Raw genomic sequence first — 19,802 nt, 5'->3', positions numbered from 1 at the left:
CTCTGTGCTTTCTTAGTATTGATCTGTGTACCCATCCTCTGGCTCTACTTTTTTTTTCTTAACTCCAAAAGCTTAAAGCATTAGACATGGAGATGTCTGATATAGGGCACCTCATAACAAACATAAATAGACTGAATAACCACCGGGCTACAATAAGATTTCACACGGATTTCACAAACGAATAACAGAAGGAAGATGATGCTCTGTATGAACGTACAGTATCTATTTTTAATGTTAGGAGACAGACATGATAAAAGTGAGTCAGAGGAAAAAAGGGAGAGGAGAGAGAGCGGGAATACTAATCACCACAATTGATTTTATGCATCATTAAACAACACCATCAGACACATTTTAAGTGGAACCATAAGGCTGACTGGAGATGAGGCGTTTGTCACCACATTAAGAAAAAATATCTGCGTCCAAAAACCCAATCTTGATGTTTTTTGGGCAAACAGAAAACAATATGCCGGTCATACTGTTTGGTGCTCTGTAACACTACCACCTTCCCGCTTCTCTTCACCTCTGATTATCCTGCCAGGATGGCCTGCTCACTACACTCAAAACAATGGATACCTTAGATTATTATGCAGCTACGTTTTTCATCCTATACACAATAAAGGCCTTGTTGTGGCACATGAATTATACGCCTGTAATTTGTGCTTCTCATTCAAAAGCCTTGTTAGGCCTCATTAAAATGGGAGGTCATCTTCCACTTCTAATGATTTAATTGAATTAAACGTTCCGAGATTTCAACGTTTAATTCAATGGTGCAGTATAGAAATGCACTGAAGAAAGTGTTTGACTTGTTTACAAGGCAAAGCTTCGCTAGAAAGTCCTCTCTTTAGAGCATATCTTGGCATCTTTTTTGCTATAAATATTACAGGCTCTGTGGTATTCTAAATGGCATCTATAAGGGTGCTAACAGAAATGTGAGCATCTAGTTAATCGGATGTAAATATCTTAATAGCCATAGTGTTTTTGTCTATTACTGTGATAAGTAAGTAGAAGTTTGAGTTTGCTATGAACTGTATTAGAAAGGATCTGAACCAGATTTGGGAAAAATTAACAACCTACATCATTTCACCTGCGACCTGAGAGCTTCCTGTTGTGCTCCATATATCACCTTTTCTTCTTTCAAATGTTTCCAAAGGTGATGGGTAAGTTTAAAGCGCGAGGCAGCACAACCAACAACTATGCTTTGATCTGCGTTGTCCTGGTTACTGCTCCTACCTCTCTCCCTTCAACTCCATCAATTAGCCTCACTGGTTTTACCTGTTGCCTCCCCTCGTAATACCTCGTTCACCTGCTCCTCTGTGCCAGAAAGTCTTCCGGGTTTTTCTTGAGTTATGTGACTAGCCTGTTCTTGCCTTCTGTCTGCTCTGTGTTCCCATGTTTCCTAAGATCCCAGCCTTTTCCTCAACTCCTCTGTTAATCACGTGCGGCCTCAGCACCCGAGCTACGGTGTTTTTCTGCTCTCCCACTCCCGGCAATTGTTTTCTGGAGCTCCGGCTCTGATTCGCCGCTCCTATCAGTAAGTGACTGTTACCGAATTGTGGGATTACTATTTAAGAAAAGGACTTTTGCACAAGCCTCTAGATCATCTTTGTTGCATCGACTCTCTCCTTCTTTCCTTAGTTCCCCGCTCTAGACCCATTTGCATTCGAGCTTTAGACGGATACCTGGTAAACCCTAGGGCCCTGCAGACAACTTCTATATCACTGCAAATCAAAAATCACTGTGAATCTTTTCATATCATCCAGTCCCCTCAGTAACCACTCATTCACTGCTCCACGTGTCTTGTCATGACCCCCATACTGATTGGCTTAAAGGCAAAAGAATAAATTGGGGAGTTTCCTGCTCCAGCCTCTGTCTCAGACAAGCTATTATGTCATCTAGTTTTTCATCTCTGGAGCCCCCTTCTGATAAAATAGATCTCACTAACATGCCCGAGGTTTACCACGACGTATAACTAGTTTTGAGCGAAGACAAGGCGACTTCCCTACATCCTCACCTCCCAAAAGGATGAGGCAGACTTTATTCACTTTCCACTCCTAAGCGAGGGGCCATTAAGAAATACATCGATGAGTCACTTGCGGCTGGTCTCATTCGTCCTTCCTAATCTCCCTCAGCCACAGGTTTCTTTTTGTAGGTAAAAATGACTGGGAGCTCCAACCATGCATCGACTATTGCGGGCTAAACCAGATCACCATTTGCAACTGTTAGCCCTTCCACACAATTCCTCCGTGTTTAAGCTCCACCAACAGTGTCATCTAAGTTAGATCTTAGAAACACCTACCACCTTGTCCGTATTCAGGAGGGGGATGTATGGAAGACAGCGTTCAACACCCTAGTCGATCAATTTGAGTATTTGGTTATGCTCTTTGATTTGACTAATGCACCTGCCGTTTAACAGAACTTGACCAATGATGTTTTGGGAAATATGTTGAACAAATTTGTTTTCGTCTACTTAGATGACATTCTAATTCTCTCGAACTCTGAGACTGCACATGTAACACACACTAGGAAGGACCTTAGCAGGCTTCATCAGAACCATCTTTTTGTCAAAGCTGAAAAATGTGTCTTCCAGTCCCCCTTGGTATCCTTCCTGTTGTTCCTCATCTACCCAGGGAGAGATGGAGATGGTCCCCAGTAAGATGAGCGCAGTGAGGGACTGGTCGAACCGCGAATGGCAGAAGCAGCTGCAGCGTTTCTTGGGGTTTGCCAAATTTTTACAGGAGATTCATTAGAGGGTATAAGGTATAGTACTATCGCTGCACCACCTCACCTCTGCTAAAAGACTGTTCTGTTGGTCGTCTGAAGCTGTCAGTAGGCAGTTCCTAGTGGAAGTTGATTTTTCAAACGTGGGGGTTGGGGCTGTACTTTCTCAAGGATCTGATAAAGACCGCAAGATTCATCCATGCGCCTATTTTTTTTTTTTTTATCGGTTCCAGTTCACCCTTACCTACCATCTCGCCCACAAGAATACCAAGGCCGATGCTCTGTTACGATTGTTCCATCCTGCCCCGAGTTCGGAAAACCCAAATTTTTGTCCAATTAGCACTCACTGAGGAGATTGAGGAAGAGGTGTCCCATTGCCCTACTGTCCTGAACGCCTTTTGTTTTGGTCTGGCTCGGCTTCGGTCTAAGGTGCTAGATTGGTGTCCCTCCTCCTGGTCCCAAAACAAGATCAAAACTCCTTACTATCATCCGCTATGGGGCTAACCCCTTTCCACATAGGCACCACTCTTAACAAAAGTTGACCTGTGGAAACAGAACAAAAACTAACTGAGCCAAATGCGAGGCACCAAATAATGAGAAAATGGAAAAAGAAAAAAGAAAAAGCCAATTGCTGCAATTTGATAAACAAGAATCCCTGATGGGCAGCTGGATCCATAGCTGCACAAGCAATTAATCTGTTGCCAATGCCCTTAACCACATCAACATTTTTGGAAATGTATTGCCAGAGTTGGTATTTGATATAGACAACACAGACAACACAGTGCATAAATATAACTGGACTAAATACACATATAGAAGTATTCTTCTTGGCCTATTGTTGGAGTACTAATAAACATTCATTAGAAATTTACTGTGTCAACAATTTCAGTAACTAAATAGAATCTACTTCACAAAAGCACTCCAAAAAAATCTAGTAATTTCTTTATATGGCCCTTCAAAATAAGGCATTGCAGTATGAGCAAGTATACCATGAAAAAAAAATGTTTTTAATACATGTTGAAAAGAGCCATTGGTACAAAGACATAGTTCTCTGTGCTCAAAGTTTAGGGCAACAATAAGCTCAAAGAGATACAAGAACAGACATCGGAGAGCGGCCGGGTTTACACAGCAGGGTAGAACACAGAGGTACTTTTCAGAGGAAAAAAAAAAAAGTAGCAGTCCTAGCAAAGAAAAGGTGAGTCGAGCAACACTGCCAACAGTACTTTTATTTTTATGTCACAGAGCACTAGAATACATATTTCACTTCTCTTTTTGTGCTACGGGCCAAGAAGTGGGTGACTTTTAGCTTTATGCTCTTTTTGCCCTGTTCTCCTGCTCTGTGATATCTGATAAAAGAAGGACATTGCAGATGTCTGACAAAGGTAATTGATAGTCAGGTCGTCGGATAACAGAAAGCTGTCAAAACTCTGAAAGGCTGTAAATTATCTGATCAGTTTTTACAGCTGATGGTGATGAAGCTAATTTAAAAGCAGTGATAAGACAGTACAGTACAGTCAAGGAGACTTTGTGAGTTAGCTGACAAAGTGAAAGTACAACTTTTGCTCTGCCTATTCAAGGTACTGTGTGTAGTCTCAGTGGTCATGCTGATTACTGCTATTAAACAGTGTGTCAACTTTAATGAACCCTATTGTTCTGTCTGCAGGGAGCACTCTATGCATTTATGATAATAATACTCTAAATATGCTTCATTTGCCACTCCATATAAAGTAAAAGTAGCAAAAAGACCAGAAGAGAACAAGTTCAGTTTCAGCCCTGAGTGCACAAGCAGTAAATAGTGCAACATTAGTGACTTAGTGAACATTAGACCGACCACAGACTTGTCTGTGCCAAATCAGGCGGTTATAATTCAAACTTATTGTCTTTTCATCGTGAGATTCCATCTTTGTGGTTTCACAAACAACAGTTTCTTGCTAAACAACAGTTGGAGGAATTCATCCTGACAGTTGTGTGCATTTTTGCACAGACGGACCACCGTGGATTTTGTCCCATATTTTTGTAATTGTGTAGGCGCTTTACAAAGGAACAAAGGATTCATGGACTGTACTGTATGAAGAGAATGCATGATTATGTCAACCAGTAACTTTTTTAATGTACACTATATACTGTATGTATTGTATATACTTGAGAAAATCTGAAAGTATTGTTTAATGTTTTTCATATTTTTATTAGACCCTGTAGTCATGGAACCGAGGCCCGTCTCGTGTTACCAGGCAGCACTTACAATTTAAAACGCTAAATGGACTGCACAGAGAAAGCACTTTTCAGACTGAACAGGACAACGTTCTTTCAAATGCCTCTTATTCACCCACTCATGGGCATGCACTGACACACACACGCAAACACACAAACTGAAGAGTTGTCATGCAAAGCATCACCCTGCCCAATGAGATGCCCATTTTAAGGTTCAGTATCTTTCGCAAGGATATGTTGACACGTGGACAAGCAGATCTGGAAATCACCATGCACTATGGCCAACATTGGCATGGCCACAACAGGTTACATTTAAGGACATTTTAAAGCTACAGTCTGTAGTTTTATATTTTTCAGCTCCACATTAACAAGCAAATCTGATCTTCATGTACAGAGATGCTGCTGACACCTCCCATCAAGCCAGACTGACAGAACAGCACTGGCAGCAGTGCAGAGATATTCACTTCTAAAGGCTTTTTAGAAAGGTTCATCCTCCTAACCAATCAGAGCATGTCAATGATTTTCTGTTTGATTTGCACATTTTGGAACATTCTCATTTATTGTATTTTGATAGTGACTAATAGGTGAAGGGCTGTGCAGAGCATTGCAAACAGTTATGTTTCAGAGCTATGAGCCAACTGATTATTTCCAAAGTTATCCATGACGTGATCTTTGCATCGGAATGTATCTGACAATAAATGTAATATGGGAGTGGATGAAACTTGAGGTAAGAATAAGCATAATAGAACTACATAAATACATGTTCTACGTGACGTTTTCACCTCCGTCGACTACGTGATTCTAAATCATCTCGCTTTTTCTTTTCCCTCTTGGTTCATCCTCATTCTTTCTCTGCATTTCATTTGAATAGTTTTTTACTCCAGCCTCAGCAAAGAGCCTCATCCAGAGAGAACAGGAGATGATGAGTGTGCCTCGCCTAAGTGGCTGCAATCAATTGTGATTAGTGGCTGCCGCTATTTTTTGAGAGGAGCACATCAAAGTTTTATTATTGGGTGTCAGAGTGGGTGAGACATGGTGGAGCGGGGGTAATTACATTCTTACAACCAACCTCCTCCCCACTCTTGGTGAAGTCCAGGCTTCCAATTCACAGTGTAGTCACCATGTAAATCCAGAATACATGAGGATTAATCATCATGTTAGTAATTGTTAAGTCTAGTGGGGGCTTTTCTGTGTCTGATACAGCTGATCAAACTTAGACCAACTAATATTATATTCACATTTTTGAACTGACGTGCACTGTATTAGTTTCAACTGATAATGTTATCCACTATCCTTTTATATATATGTATCTAGTGCCATTGTGCACAGCCTATTATTGTAATTTCTGATTAATAAAAAAAAAAAAAATTGTTTAGGACGCATACTGTTATTTCTGCAATCATTTACAGTATGTACCACATGCAATTCACTTTTACATCTATGATGTTGTAATCAAACATCATAGCTACTAGTCAAGTTTTCGCCCCACTTTACAACAAGGTAAACATCAGACACAAGAGAAGCTGCTTATTAATCTGATAACTATTGATGAAATATTTTGACAAACTATGTGACTCCAAACATTTGGAGTCAATACAGTGTACATTTTTACAAAGGAAAGCAAAAATAAAACAGAGTGAGTCAAAAGGTTTGTCTCGTTGATGGGTAACGTGGAGGTGGCCTCACCCTGTGTTAACCGTTGGGAGATGCAGGTGCCATCTGGTTTTCAATGACCGCATTGATTGTTTACCAACGCTTGATACAGTGGTTAGAGGTTTCCCCTGATTTTCTTTTTGTGAGCTGGAAGCTGTGTTTTGATTTTCTGTGCTGATTCTGAGAAGACTCTCCGTAGTAGGTCAGTGCTGCTGACATAGTAGTTTAGTAGAGGAGAGCCACCTTTTTGGTTTGCGAGTGTGACCATAATGTTTACTGTACATCTTGCATAGTTAAGCAAAAATAACAAGTACGATGAATATAATAAAAAGCAGGAACAAAAAGGACATCTTACTTAATCTTCATACCTATGTTTTACAAACATACTTTTTTTTCTTTTTGTGATTTTATTTTCATTTATAGTTTTTATTCCTCTCCATTTATCAAATTTGAGCAACTGTTTAGCCAAAGATATGCAGGTGACCCATTTAATATAAGGCGCAGGTAAACCCGCCCACGATCCCCCTCACAGTGTGGACGCCCTACCGCTGCTTGTATTTGACATTACTGCTAAATCACCAAGTGGTGAGACGATGCGTTAATATGTCACAATCAAAAACAGGAACACATGGGTATAATTTTATGTGTAAAGGTTTGTTTGTGTTTTTCACTTGGCTTGCGGCTAAAATATAGCACCACCCACAAAAGATTGTGAAACAAACCATCCTTGAACCTTAGCTTAGTTTTTGCTTGCCTTGGATTTTTTGGCCTATCACAATTCAAAATTCTGAAGAAATAAGTTTAATATGTTTTTCAATAAAAGTAATATAATTGCATTAAGCACTGTGACATTTTCTCAAAAAAGTTCTATTCATTAAAATAAAAATCAGGTCAGCTTCATTATCCTTTCTCCTTTCAAACATGTCCTTCATGTGAAATTATTGTATATGTTTTTTCCCCTCACTTCTTGTTGGCTCATTAACAGTTTTCACATACAGCCTTTTACCCTGAACCTTGCTGCCCTTCAGTGAACCTTCTGCTAAAGAAACTGAAACTCTTTCCCCTTCTCCACAAAAGAACAAGAGCAATGTTTGTGTGCGAATTTTCAAGTGCTACTCTCAGCTATTTTTTATACGTGACCTTGTAGGTGTGTATTTGAAGAATATACTTGCTGCTTCAGTGAGTGATGTCATAAGTACAGTATATGCCTGTGGTCTCGTGTACATGATAAATTTGTTGAAAAAGAATAAGAAGGTACGGCAGCACAATAGCTGCACTATTAACAGAGGCATGCGCATCAAGTTTACCTATGCTATAGTGCAAGGCCAAAATGTTTTGCATATGCGAACAGACATCTGGTCAGAAAAATGAGAGAATATAATAATTATTATTATTGCTCATTGCTAAGTTTGTTATACAGTCTGTATCAGAAGCTAAAGTGCATAAATCTCACAGATATATCAGGCGTTGAAAAATAAGCTGAGGGAAGGTGAATTAATCTAATATGTTTATCCTGAAACATATGGCACTTTGAGCTACAACCTACCAGCTGTGTTTACTACTTCTGACTCTGAATTGATCACAACAGTCTTCACATATTAAAAAGGTCATTTTGCTGCGGAAACTCGCCATCTGTACATAAACTGGTTGGAATCAATTGTTAAACAACACAGTCAAACATATTTGTTTCATAGAGGTAAACTGCTGTAACGTCATCTGAACTTTTGAACATATACTTTGATTCCGGGGGAAACATCTGTGAACATGAGTCTACCATTTATTTAAGGCAGGTCAAGAAAGCGGCACCAAAGCATAACCTCAAGGGTCACCCCACCATCTCTACACATATCAGTTTACTTAATAAGCCTGAAAACAGCTGACTTGAGGGAACCAAATGTTTCAGAGGCTTTTCAGTGCTACTGTACTTTTACTTTATTAAATCTGGTAAATTCTGGTTTCCCTAGCTAGTGATTTGGGACTACAGGAGTACTTACAGAGGGAGAACATCAGATTGATCCCAAGCTATAAAGTAACAAGCCTCACATCTTAGTCGGTGTGAGGTTTAAGAAATGTGTAAGATATGGCTGTTTATCAAGCAGGAACGGCATAAGGAAATACACTGTCTAGTTAAATTATAGGAAATGCTGTTGATGTTTTTTGGACCTTGATACATATCTCAGCTTGTGCTGCTTTGATTTTGCTAATTCCTTTTTTAGGTCCAATTTAAACAAGTTGCTAAATTTTATGGAATAGTCTATTGCAGAAAAAATCTTGTTATGCAACACATCAGTCCTCTGAATATAATTATTATTTCAACTTGAACAAAAATTCACTTACATGCATCTGAGCTTTTGGTAGACAAAATAAGTTTGACCAATAAGCCAAGTTAGTCTGTGCATGCGAATGCAGCCAGTTTCTAAGTGCTCCTTCCTGTCGGTCTCTTTACCCTCTCTTGCTCTCCATCTCACACTCACAAACATAATCCACCAGTGTGGATTCAGACAGAGATGGCAGATGTGATATTTTGAAGGGGGCAATGTTGTTCGGAGGCTGCCTGGTGGAGGCCATGTCATAATGAAGCAGTGCATCTGCAGCGAAGATGCCTGGAAGGGATCACAGGAGATCAAGGAACCCCCCGTCAAAGAAGACACCTTGCCCTTGACAGCCAGCAAGTGGGAGTCAGCTCATCGCAGCTTGGCGCAACAGCAGATAAATACCAAGCTTGGTTTAGCATAGGCATGAGGGCTTTCGGCGAGTGTGCCCTTGTATAGCACAAGTGGGGAACATCACCAAGAAGGAAATGGTGAGTGTGAAGAAGGGCTTGACAGTCACCTCACAAAATGTGGAAAGATCTTATTTATTAGTACTAATACTGTATATGCTGTATGTGTGTTCTCAAGTTTAAAGTCTTAACTCAAGTAAAAGGTCATGAAATATAAACACTGTATAACTGCACAGATGCTCTTTTATTGTCACTGAGTACATATACACTTACTGTACACCTTAGAGTGAAATTTGTTCTCTGCATTTAAACCATCCCCCTGGGGGAGCAGTGGGCAGACACAGGAAGCACCTGGGGAGCTTAGCAATGAGTGTCTCACACAAGGACATACCTGGTGCATGGGCTGGAAGGCAGAATTCTCCTGGTTCAAATCCTGAATTTTCTACCCACTGAGCCACAAGGTAACAGGAAACTCTTTTAGATATTCCAAACATATGGGCGCAATCCAGCCAATTACACTGAACATGTGTCTTTTAAACATTAATCTAAATTAATGCAAATAAAGAGTAGAGGTTAAAGGAAACTCTGTACATAAGTTTTTAAATTTAAAATAAAATTTTAAATTTTAATTTTTCATTAAACAATGAAGGACATTATATTCTTTTGTAAAATATTATAATGTGCTTTTTTGATTTTCTACAAAAATGGTTTTCCGGCTCCATAATTTCCCAAACACTGCAGACTTCTGAACAAACTCTTAGATACATAAATCTTCACATTCTGTCTTCCAAAGCTCCTATGGCTAATATGTAAGCAAATTACTTTCCAAATCCACATAAAGATGGGCAATGATGGCATTATTTGAAGTTCTGTGTCTGTCCCATATTCACTCAGCTTTTCAGTCTGGTTTTGGTCTCCACTGCCTGCCAAGAATTATACGTTGTTCTTTTTATTTGCTGAAACGCTAAATGATATGTTCACTGTTAATCACAGCCTTGAGATTCTGTAAAAAAGCAAAACCTGGATGCATATGATGAGTTTCTATTATATATTTTTTTTTAAATCTTGAGACACTCATGAGTTGAGTGAAGTGCAATTTTCATAATATTCCCACAAATGACATCAGGTTGAGTGATGTATGTTTATTTCAGATACTGAATAAAAATGTCTTTTTTTTTTTTAACAATTTAAATACACAACGGCAACTTCAGGTTGTTTAAAATTTGATAAATTTAATGTAAAATGACAAAGATATCAGACTTTAAGAATTATAATTCAGAATAAAATCTAAGCATTTCTTTCTCAGCTCAAACACACACACTGCTTTGTAGCCAGATGTTACAGAGAAAACACGTGTGTTTGGTGCCAGTGTGTGGGAGCAGGGTTAGATACACACATTCACACAAGCTTGGGCCAAGCTGACCCACATCAGCCTGCTGAATTCATGTTGGTGAGAGAGCAGCAAGAGGAACAGTAACTTGCAATAGCATCACTCTACATCAGTGAAGAGGCTCCTGATTTAGTTTTTCAGGTAATCTGTAATGAGGTAAGGCTTGCCGTTTGACTCCTCAACCTTGATTTGATTTTCAAATACTGAAGGAGTTTGATGTATTGACTGTAGTCTAGAAATGATATCACACAGTTAACATCTAATTTTAACCCTGGGGAGCAGTAAAGTCTTATTTTATAACCTCTTCAAACAAACAACATCTTCAACAGTCTTTTTACACTGCTTGAAATATATATTTTAGAGACAACATAATGCTGCTTGCATTAAGTTCACTAGCAACTCCCTTTTCCTAATCAAGGAAAATAAAGGGCAACCCTATAGAGAAGTCATATGCAGAATGTCAAGGCTGATGGTTACACAATGTAAGAATCTGACGTTAACACAAGAAAAGGCCAATTCAGTCCCTCCAGGAGTTCACAGACCTTTTTATGATTGCTGCGGTCTAAAATAGCTGATTTTGAAACAGCTTTTCTAAAAAAATAAGTAAAGCATGTAGCAATGTTTTTATGATGTTTTAAATTGCAAGGTTGTACAGAATCAACTGGAGCTTGATTTAATGTATTGTTGTTGTGATTGGAGCATCGCAAATTCCTGGATTACATAATTCAGCTATACGCATATTTAAACACATATCAATAAGCATATGATGAATACTTTGAATTTAATGCTGTTGTTATAGACTTACACACGTCTACAATATCTTATAATTTGATACTGAGAACAACTTTTTAGAAACAAAGAGGAAAACATTATTAAGAAAAAGTCAAACCCTGGAAAGACAGAACACAGAACACACTACGTACTACGCTCACATACGCAACGGAACAAGTACTTGTTAGCCTGTGGATATTACTGCTGGATCATTCTGTTTATAGATTCCATAAATACTTGCAGTTTCCTTGCACTGTTACACTGTTAGTGCTGATGAGTTCAGCATAAAACAAATCCTTACGAGTTTCAGAAGTTATCAGCTTTAAATATCTACAACCCTGTATTGCAAAATCATAATGAATCCAATTTCCAATCTTCTGTGCTCTTAAACCCTGCAAGATGTGACCTGGAAGGTGAACAACACCCAGCACCGGAAACTGTGAATAGGTCCACGCCTGGTACACTATATATTTATACACATATAAGAGGTGAGGACAAAAAAGGTCTATGAATATGAGGGGATTTTAATAAAGTGGGCATTCCAGAAACTCAGCATATTTGGTAGATTATATTCACTTCCTTCTGTATTAATACTGCCGCAGAGGTGTGGGCCAAACTGAAAGTAATGTAAGAGAATATTAATTATGTTGAAAAACTTGAATTGTAGACGTTTTATTATATTTGTCTTTGCTTTTCCTACCAATTCCAGTTTAAATCAATTGCACCATATGTAAATGATATTTCAAATGTCTAATTTTACAGCTGCTTGCTAAATGAACCGGTGAAACTGACATAAATAAATGCATCACTGAGATTGATTTCCATGTCATCTGATCACATCAAACTCCTTTGAACTATAATTAAACGCATCTGATGTCAATCACATTAAGACACGGAAGTTATCGCTCTCTCAGAGCAGCAGTGTCTGTCACAGCCTGCCATCTCTAGTCAGCCATATATTTTCTGTAGACTAAGCCAAACAATACATAATCGACCATGCATAAAGTTTTCCTAAAGTAGTGGTGATGTACAGTCCTTCTCAACGTCAGACATGAGGTCAGCAGAAATGTTTGGTGATGAATTGCAAAAGCTAGTTTAGTTTTAGTGACTGTTATGAATAAAACATGTAATAAAATTACTCTGTCGTTAACTGTCAGCACGTCAACAGTATTTTTCTTCAATCAAAATGTGCGCATTTACTTTACTTTATTAAAACACAGCAGTAAACAGCAACACTCCTTAATTAAAGATGACAGTACATCCCACTATAATGTAACTAATAATGTTGTGTAACACTTACGTCTCACGTCTCTGAAGTAAATCGTCTGTCTGTTGGGGTTCAGCAGCTGGATAACGGAGTCGTCATTGTTCTTCACCCGACAACTGATGATGGCCATCTCGCCCTCCACCACGGACACATTGTCTGTGACCAGGTTCTGACTCACCACTATAAAGGACAAAGACAAGGACACATACATTAAAACTAATGTGTTGACATATGCATAAAGTAAGAAGAATCCAAAGCAGAGATAGAAGCCTCTCCCTACCCCAGGAAACCTGGAATAATGATGATGATCTTTTTTAGGGTATAAAATAAAATGCCACACACCACATCTTAAATAGCACATAATTACAGACACTTTTAGGTGTGTTAACCGAAACCATGAAGACATGGCTACAGGAATTACTGTCACAATGGAATAAATGAAAAAGCAGGGTTAGGACCAGCTCAGTAACAATGGAATATGTGCTTCAATACACAGTGATTGAAGTTGAAAATAAAGGAAAAGTCAAAACACAACAGTATTTTAATCTGGATTGGTTCTCTCAGACATTCTTGTTTCAACACCACTTTGAACTTTTGATTAATTTTTCATGCCTCTTAAATGGAGACAAATTAATGATGCATTTGTTTTATTTTTATTTTTTCTGTAGAAATGTGTGGAAAAACTTTTCTTATGCTTTACTCAGACTTGAAGAACAACAGCAGTGGCACTTCAAACGTTTTTCAGTGAGGCCCACCTTTCTCTTTCGAGAATTTAGAGAAATATTTTATTACTATGAGAATTATGCTGAATAAATAAGTGTTTTAGACTATCTTGAGATTTAAATAAATACATAAATAAAAAAAAATAGTTGACATTCTCAATCTGTAGCAATGGTTTTTATTTACTGTACACTATTTAACTCTTGACTTTGGTACAATGTGTTCTAGACAGTGGTGGATCTCACACCTCATACATACATTTACCTTTACAAAAAGAAAGCATGAGGAGGAATAAATGTGGTTCATAACTATAGCATTGGTCTGTAGGTTACCATGAAGTAGGGAATAATGATAAACTCAATTAAAACAGCCAAAAAAGGGAATCACTTACTGCAGCCTACAAATACAGACGCTCAGTCGGGCACTTTATCACATTTGCTCTACTGTAAGGGCACCTTAGAGGGCCTTTCCTTGCATTTGCTCTACTGTGGGGGCACACTTTATGGCGACTTCCTCACCTTTGCTGTACTGTGAGGGCACCTTAAAGGGCACTTTATTGCGCTTGCGCTATTGAAGGGCACCTTAGAGGACAGTAATGATCCTTGTTCTTACAGGCACTGGAAGAACAGTAGCTTAACCTTTGCCAGTGTTTCCAGAAGACATATTTCAGTTTTTTTAAATTGTTTGGTTTATTTAATTACAGAAACAAGCGGCCCCCTTTTCCAATTTGCCTCTCCTAATGGTATGCACTATAGAACTTTAGAAAACACGATAAGGAGTGAAACCTATTGAATTTTTTAAGCTCTGTGCCTTTAAAATTGTGTTCTTTTACCCACAGTGTAAACTGTTTTTTCAACATAGTGTTCTGGTTTAATATAAGGTTTCGGCTGGAGGAGGTCCAAAGCCCCTTATCGTGTGTCCACGGGCATAAATAAAGTGAATGGCCACGGAAACTGCTCCTGTGGGCTCAGAAAAATTGGTCACAGCCATCATCGGTCATAAGCCGCCACTTAGATTGCTGTACTTCCTTGTTTCACAAACAATAGCCTATCTCTGCCTGAAGAATGAAAAATTGATTCTTTCTAGCTCTGTGCTACTTTGATTTGAAAAACTACAGTAATAACATCTTAGACTTTGCTTGGGGTTGCATCTTTTGTTGCGGCTGATGGTAAGCAGTCAGTGTTTTTGGTTTATTTTTAAATGATTGTTACAAAACCAAGGAATGGCAGCCTGCCAGTAGTGTCTGAAAGTTATGTCAGTGTCCCCAGCGCAACACTTTTTTGTCGATATACACAAAAGGCATACTTAACATTCTCAAGGCTACGTGGACAAACAGAGGGGGAATAAAATGCAAATCAGCAATTTGAGAAATCCTTTAACTATATAAATGGTCAAATACATTTCATTTTATCAAAAGGACACATCAGTGACCCACATCAGAAATGATCTCAGACTGGGACAGTGGCCCATAAGAAACACCTAATCACCCTGAAAAAGCAAACCTGCATGACTGACCCGCATTGCAAAAAACCTCTAATGCCAGGGGATTAGACTGCCATATATGATACATCTCAGATCCAGATGATTGTAGTCACACTGAGATAGCAGAGATACTTGTCTGGTCACATGCTGAATCATTCACACCAGCCAGTGTTAGCTTGTGGTTTTTCATGACCTGATGTCCTAGATGTCCAGCGGTGATCAGATAGCAAGGGCCAGAGGTGGACGTCTGGGATTGAGTATGTCAGCAACATAGATGTTGTCAAACTTGGAAAGGGGAGGCAAAAGAAATCCTGATATGCACTGTCCTAGACACACACTATTCCTCACTACACCATGTACCATTTACATTTCACATGTCACCTCAAACGTGTCAACTCAGATCATTTTTATACTGATATTTTGTAACATGAGACTGGTATTGTGTACATAGCCCTACTTTTGATGCTCTCAGCAGATGGAATAGTTGACTTACAGTATACAATTCCTGCTACGCAGTGCTGCATTTGACTAATTGAACTTGAGAAACGAACACACTGAATCAGTTTAACACCTAATACATTATGAAACCTTAAACACAGGTGGTTCAATATGATGCTACAACCTACAACTGGTGTTGGGAGTAACTGGAAATTGCTTTTATAATGTGCTCTGCTTACAGTACACAGAGAACATGCATGTGTGGATTTGCTAGACTAGAATGCACCAGTTCTTAAAAAGAGGTTAATTAAAATAAGAGAAAACCTATGAATAAAGTCACTGTACAGTAACTCCCCTAAGACTTTCCTACACATTCACAAAAATAGCATCACAAATGCATCTTCTCAACGCAGTTGGGGGTGGGGATGAGAAGCAAAAGCAACTGAAACATCAACTGCTAATTTGCATGCCTCAGTTGTCAAGCACCTCTAAATATCTCTGCCATTTAGGAGACAAGGAGGATGAGGTGGGAAGGGAGAAATTGCATCCTCTGATGTTGACAGATAAGGATGGACAGCTTAACAAACAAGATTCAAATCAGCATCTCTTGGTGGACCAAACACAGCCCTAAATAAATGAGCAACCGTCTTTAATATTCAAGACCGAGCCTCATTTTTCAAAGGTGTGCAGAGGTGGGCGGCGGGTTGGGCATCTGGTTATTATAATACGCTAACATACTACAAAATGCATTTCCAGGCATCCGCTGAAGGTTACAAGGTGCCAGCAGGGTGCTGCTAAGTTGTGTTTTTAGCCAGTGGAGGTAGTAGGAACAACTTCAAACCGGCTGCCTTGTCAACTGTCTAATTGTTTCTGTTGTGCTAAATAAACAATGCTGACATGCTGGAAAATGGTGCGGGAAGGCAGGGGTGGGCTTTACAATAATTAATGGCCAACAACAGCCATGTGCTGTGGCCACTGTCAGAGCTGCTACAGAAAAGCACTTCTGACATCTTGGTGGGCAACTATTTTTGTCATGAGTGTCTTTGGGATCTAGAGGCCACTTTGTAGAAGAGCAGATAAACTCGAGCTTCCAAGTTTACTAGAAGAGTAATTTGACATCTAAAATTATAGGTAATTACAAATCATGTTCATTTAACACAGTTTTATTTGTTTTTAGCCTAAGCCCTGAAAAAGTGAAGACAATTCATTTGAAAAACAAACTGACCAAATAAACTTCATTGAAATATCCAAATTAAGACCTAACTTAAAAATTGTTCAGCACAACATTCATCAGTGACTTATTATATACAGTGCCTTGCAAAAGCATTCATACCCCTTGAAAATGTAAATGTATTTTAGTTTGAAAACCATTTATCATTCCTCTTTCACTTCACAATAATGCAACAATTTGTTTTGGTCTATCACATAAAATCCCAAAGAAATATATTTACATTTGTGCTTAGAACGTCACAAAATGGACATTTTCAACGGGTATGAATACTTTTGCAAGGCACTGTATATTTGTATGTTTGCTTTTAATTGTAGATAGCAGTACTCCCCATCATAAATGGATCGCAGTCTTGTACAAATGTATCAGGAGATGTTCTACCATTCTTTTCAGTTTCCTGGAGGAGTTCTGTCATTCACTTTTAAAATACAGCAAAGGTTTTCTATTAGATTCAAGGCAGGGGGCATACTTGGCCAGGTCATAGCTTCATAACTTTTTTCCTCTTGTGTTTGTAGTGTTTTTGGGGTCACTGCCATGTTGGAAAATTCCTCTCCTGCCAATCTTGTTGAGATTGGGAGCCATTTCCCCCCCCCCTCCTTTGGTCGTGACATCCACAGCGTATTGTACATGCAGATCAGAACAGTTGTACCTCCATAGCCCTTTTAGAAAGACATAATGGCATTTTGATGTTGCACTGATATTTTTTTAATGTCTTCTTTTGTTATTTAAACTCAAATCTGAAAGGCTCCCCCACTTTTTAAACAGCTACTGGCATCCTAGTATTCAAAATGTGATTATTGACATTTAACACGTGTCAGAAATTAAAGACACATTGAAATGAGAAACACAGTAATGATGTGTTTCAACTAATTTTGCACTTTTACAACATGATACAAACTCATGGTAGATTACCATAAACGATTATGGTTATGGTTATTATATTATCACAGATTCAATTTCCTGAAAGCAATGTGTGTGTAGACACTGGCTGAAACTATTTGAGGATGGTTATGATGTGCAGTTTGAAAAGGGGCAGAAGTATCACTCAAACACGCTGCTTAAACAAATCTGAATGTGGCAACAATCATTTACATGTTGTACATAACGCAAAACAACTTTGCTTGAGTCTTCATGTCATAAATGCTATTTATTCTCCAAGAAAAACAACTGGGGTGGATGATCTCACAATAAAATTCAAAATGTCACGCTCCTTTGTGCCAAACCCTGAAGCTGCATATCGATTTATACGTATACCGCCAGTATAGCAGAACAGTTGTGCCATTATCACTACTTCTTGTGGGAGTATAAAGGAGTCAATAATGACCACCCCATTGACAGAATTGTACCTTTTGTACAAGATGACAAAGGGGCAAATTTGCACAATAATCCTGCCTTGAATGGGCAGTTATGTGTCTACACCAATTTCTATGGATAATCCTCGTCCCACGTCAGAAGCAATCACCTGTCACCTGTTTTCACTACAACATAGTGTAAATATCATTGTGCAAGGTGTCATCTTGCAACTTCGTTTATGGAATGAGTTTACTCCACTTTCTCCACAATTTGTTTTTAGATAGATATTTTTGAACATGTCTTTTAGCCAACTTTTATTCTTTTTCCATTTTATTTTTGACTTCTAGCCTCTAGATTTTAGTTAGATACATGCTGACAGCCTTGCACTGCAGTGTGAAAACAATAGTAAGTAACCTCTAATAACTGAAATAGACATTATGATAATGGTATATCAACAGAGATGGTGGGAGGAACATATAATTTCTAGTTGGAGATGCACTTAATAAATTTCCTCCATATGCTTATATCCATCACTTAATGTGCCTGTTTTCATCACAAATGCGATTCACATACAAACACAAAGGTGCAATCATTATCCATTTATCCAATGAACAGAAGAAGTGAATATCTGCATGCAAAAACATTTAAGAAATTCTGAATATCATACATAGACATCAATATCAGCCAGCCAAAGGCCCCATGGAAAACATATGTACTACATTTTAGTCTCTCAATGCTGTTAGTATTCGGCAAAGCTTTGAACTGCACATATTTCCAATCTTTCAAGCAATATGAGCAATACTACAGGGAAAGTAGGGATGGTAGCATCAATCTGCATCAATCTGGACCAGGCAATCCTCCAGAGTATGGTCAGGAAGAGAAATACATCACTGATTTATTGGCATGATATTCTCTGGCTTCATAGCCATAACAGCCCCAGTACAATTTCATTTGATCATAGGATATTCTGATGATCGCAAAGGTGTTTGGCTTTAAATTTCTGCTGACTACTTTCCAAAACACACAATAAACGATTGCAACAGTTGGAAGCTAATGGTTTTAGTTTTTATTTTATAACAGCCTAAAAATCAGCCTAATCGAGACATATGAATAGTCAGCGTTACCATTTGTCAGTTACATTATTACGACTATGACCCAGGGATGTTGTGGAAAAAATGACGGTGTCTAAGTATTTTAAATGTCTCTAAAAAAGCATAGGAAATGACCCCATAAAATGGTTTCTCCTGTGCTGTTTTTACTTTCTGGGCTTTATGCTACCTTTATATGTGTACAACTAAAACTTCACATTGAGCTGTTGTGTCATAAAAGCCTATCAAATACATTCAATTGTATAAGGTTACTTTTACTCCTGCTTTTATTTTAAAGAATAGTCAAAGGTAAAAATGGATTTTCCTATATGTATTTATTGCAGCATGTGGCATATGATTTGTGATTTTAAATGTAGTTTTTTTAAGAACATACTGTGCAATGTACAGTGTAGGCATTAAATGTCATACAGTGATTCATTCAAGTACATTTGTGTTCAAAGGCTTTATCAAGTGCCATGCACATTTGACACTTTTTTGCTTTTTCAATGACCAGAAACATATTTAGCCTATGGCACTGAGGTGGCACAAGTTTTCAGCCCTCAGCCACCCACGTCAAAAAGTTAAAGCAGCCAATCAAAGATTAAAGTTGTCAGACAATGACACTTCAGACTGCACCTTACAAAGCTAGCCCGAGGCCCAGATTCACTAAGACTGAGATGGAAGAAAAATGCCACGTTCCATTTGCCTGTGCTAACATCTGCCTCCATTTAATGCGGTAAGAAAAGTATGAATATTAAGTTAGGTCACATAGAAATCAAACACACTAACACTGACTGAAAACGGCATTGCTCATTATGGGC

The 19,802-nt window shown here is 38.5% G+C and overlaps 1 protein-coding gene across 6 annotated transcripts in view; it reads right to left on the bottom strand.

Annotated features, from left to right (window-relative positions):
* cadm1a (cell adhesion molecule 1a) overlaps positions 1-19,802 on the bottom strand; it is a 322,140-nt gene that overhangs the window by 74,199 nt on the left and 228,139 nt on the right. For all 6 annotated transcript variants that reach the window (XM_067491839.1, XM_067491841.1, XM_067491842.1 and 3 more), the window contains one exon: positions 12,766-12,912. In XM_067491839.1, coding sequence (XP_067347940.1) covers positions 12,766-12,912 — 147 coding nt within the window. The remainder of the gene's footprint in view (positions 1-12,765; positions 12,913-19,802) is intronic.

Source organism: Channa argus, chromosome 22, assembly GCF_033026475.1.
Source record: "Channa argus isolate prfri chromosome 22, Channa argus male v1.0, whole genome shotgun sequence".
In the NCBI taxonomy this organism is placed as follows: Eukaryota; Metazoa; Chordata; class Actinopteri; order Anabantiformes; family Channidae; genus Channa; species Channa argus.
Note: the sequence above shows the minus strand (reverse complement) of the source record. Positions and strands in the feature narration are given on the sequence as shown.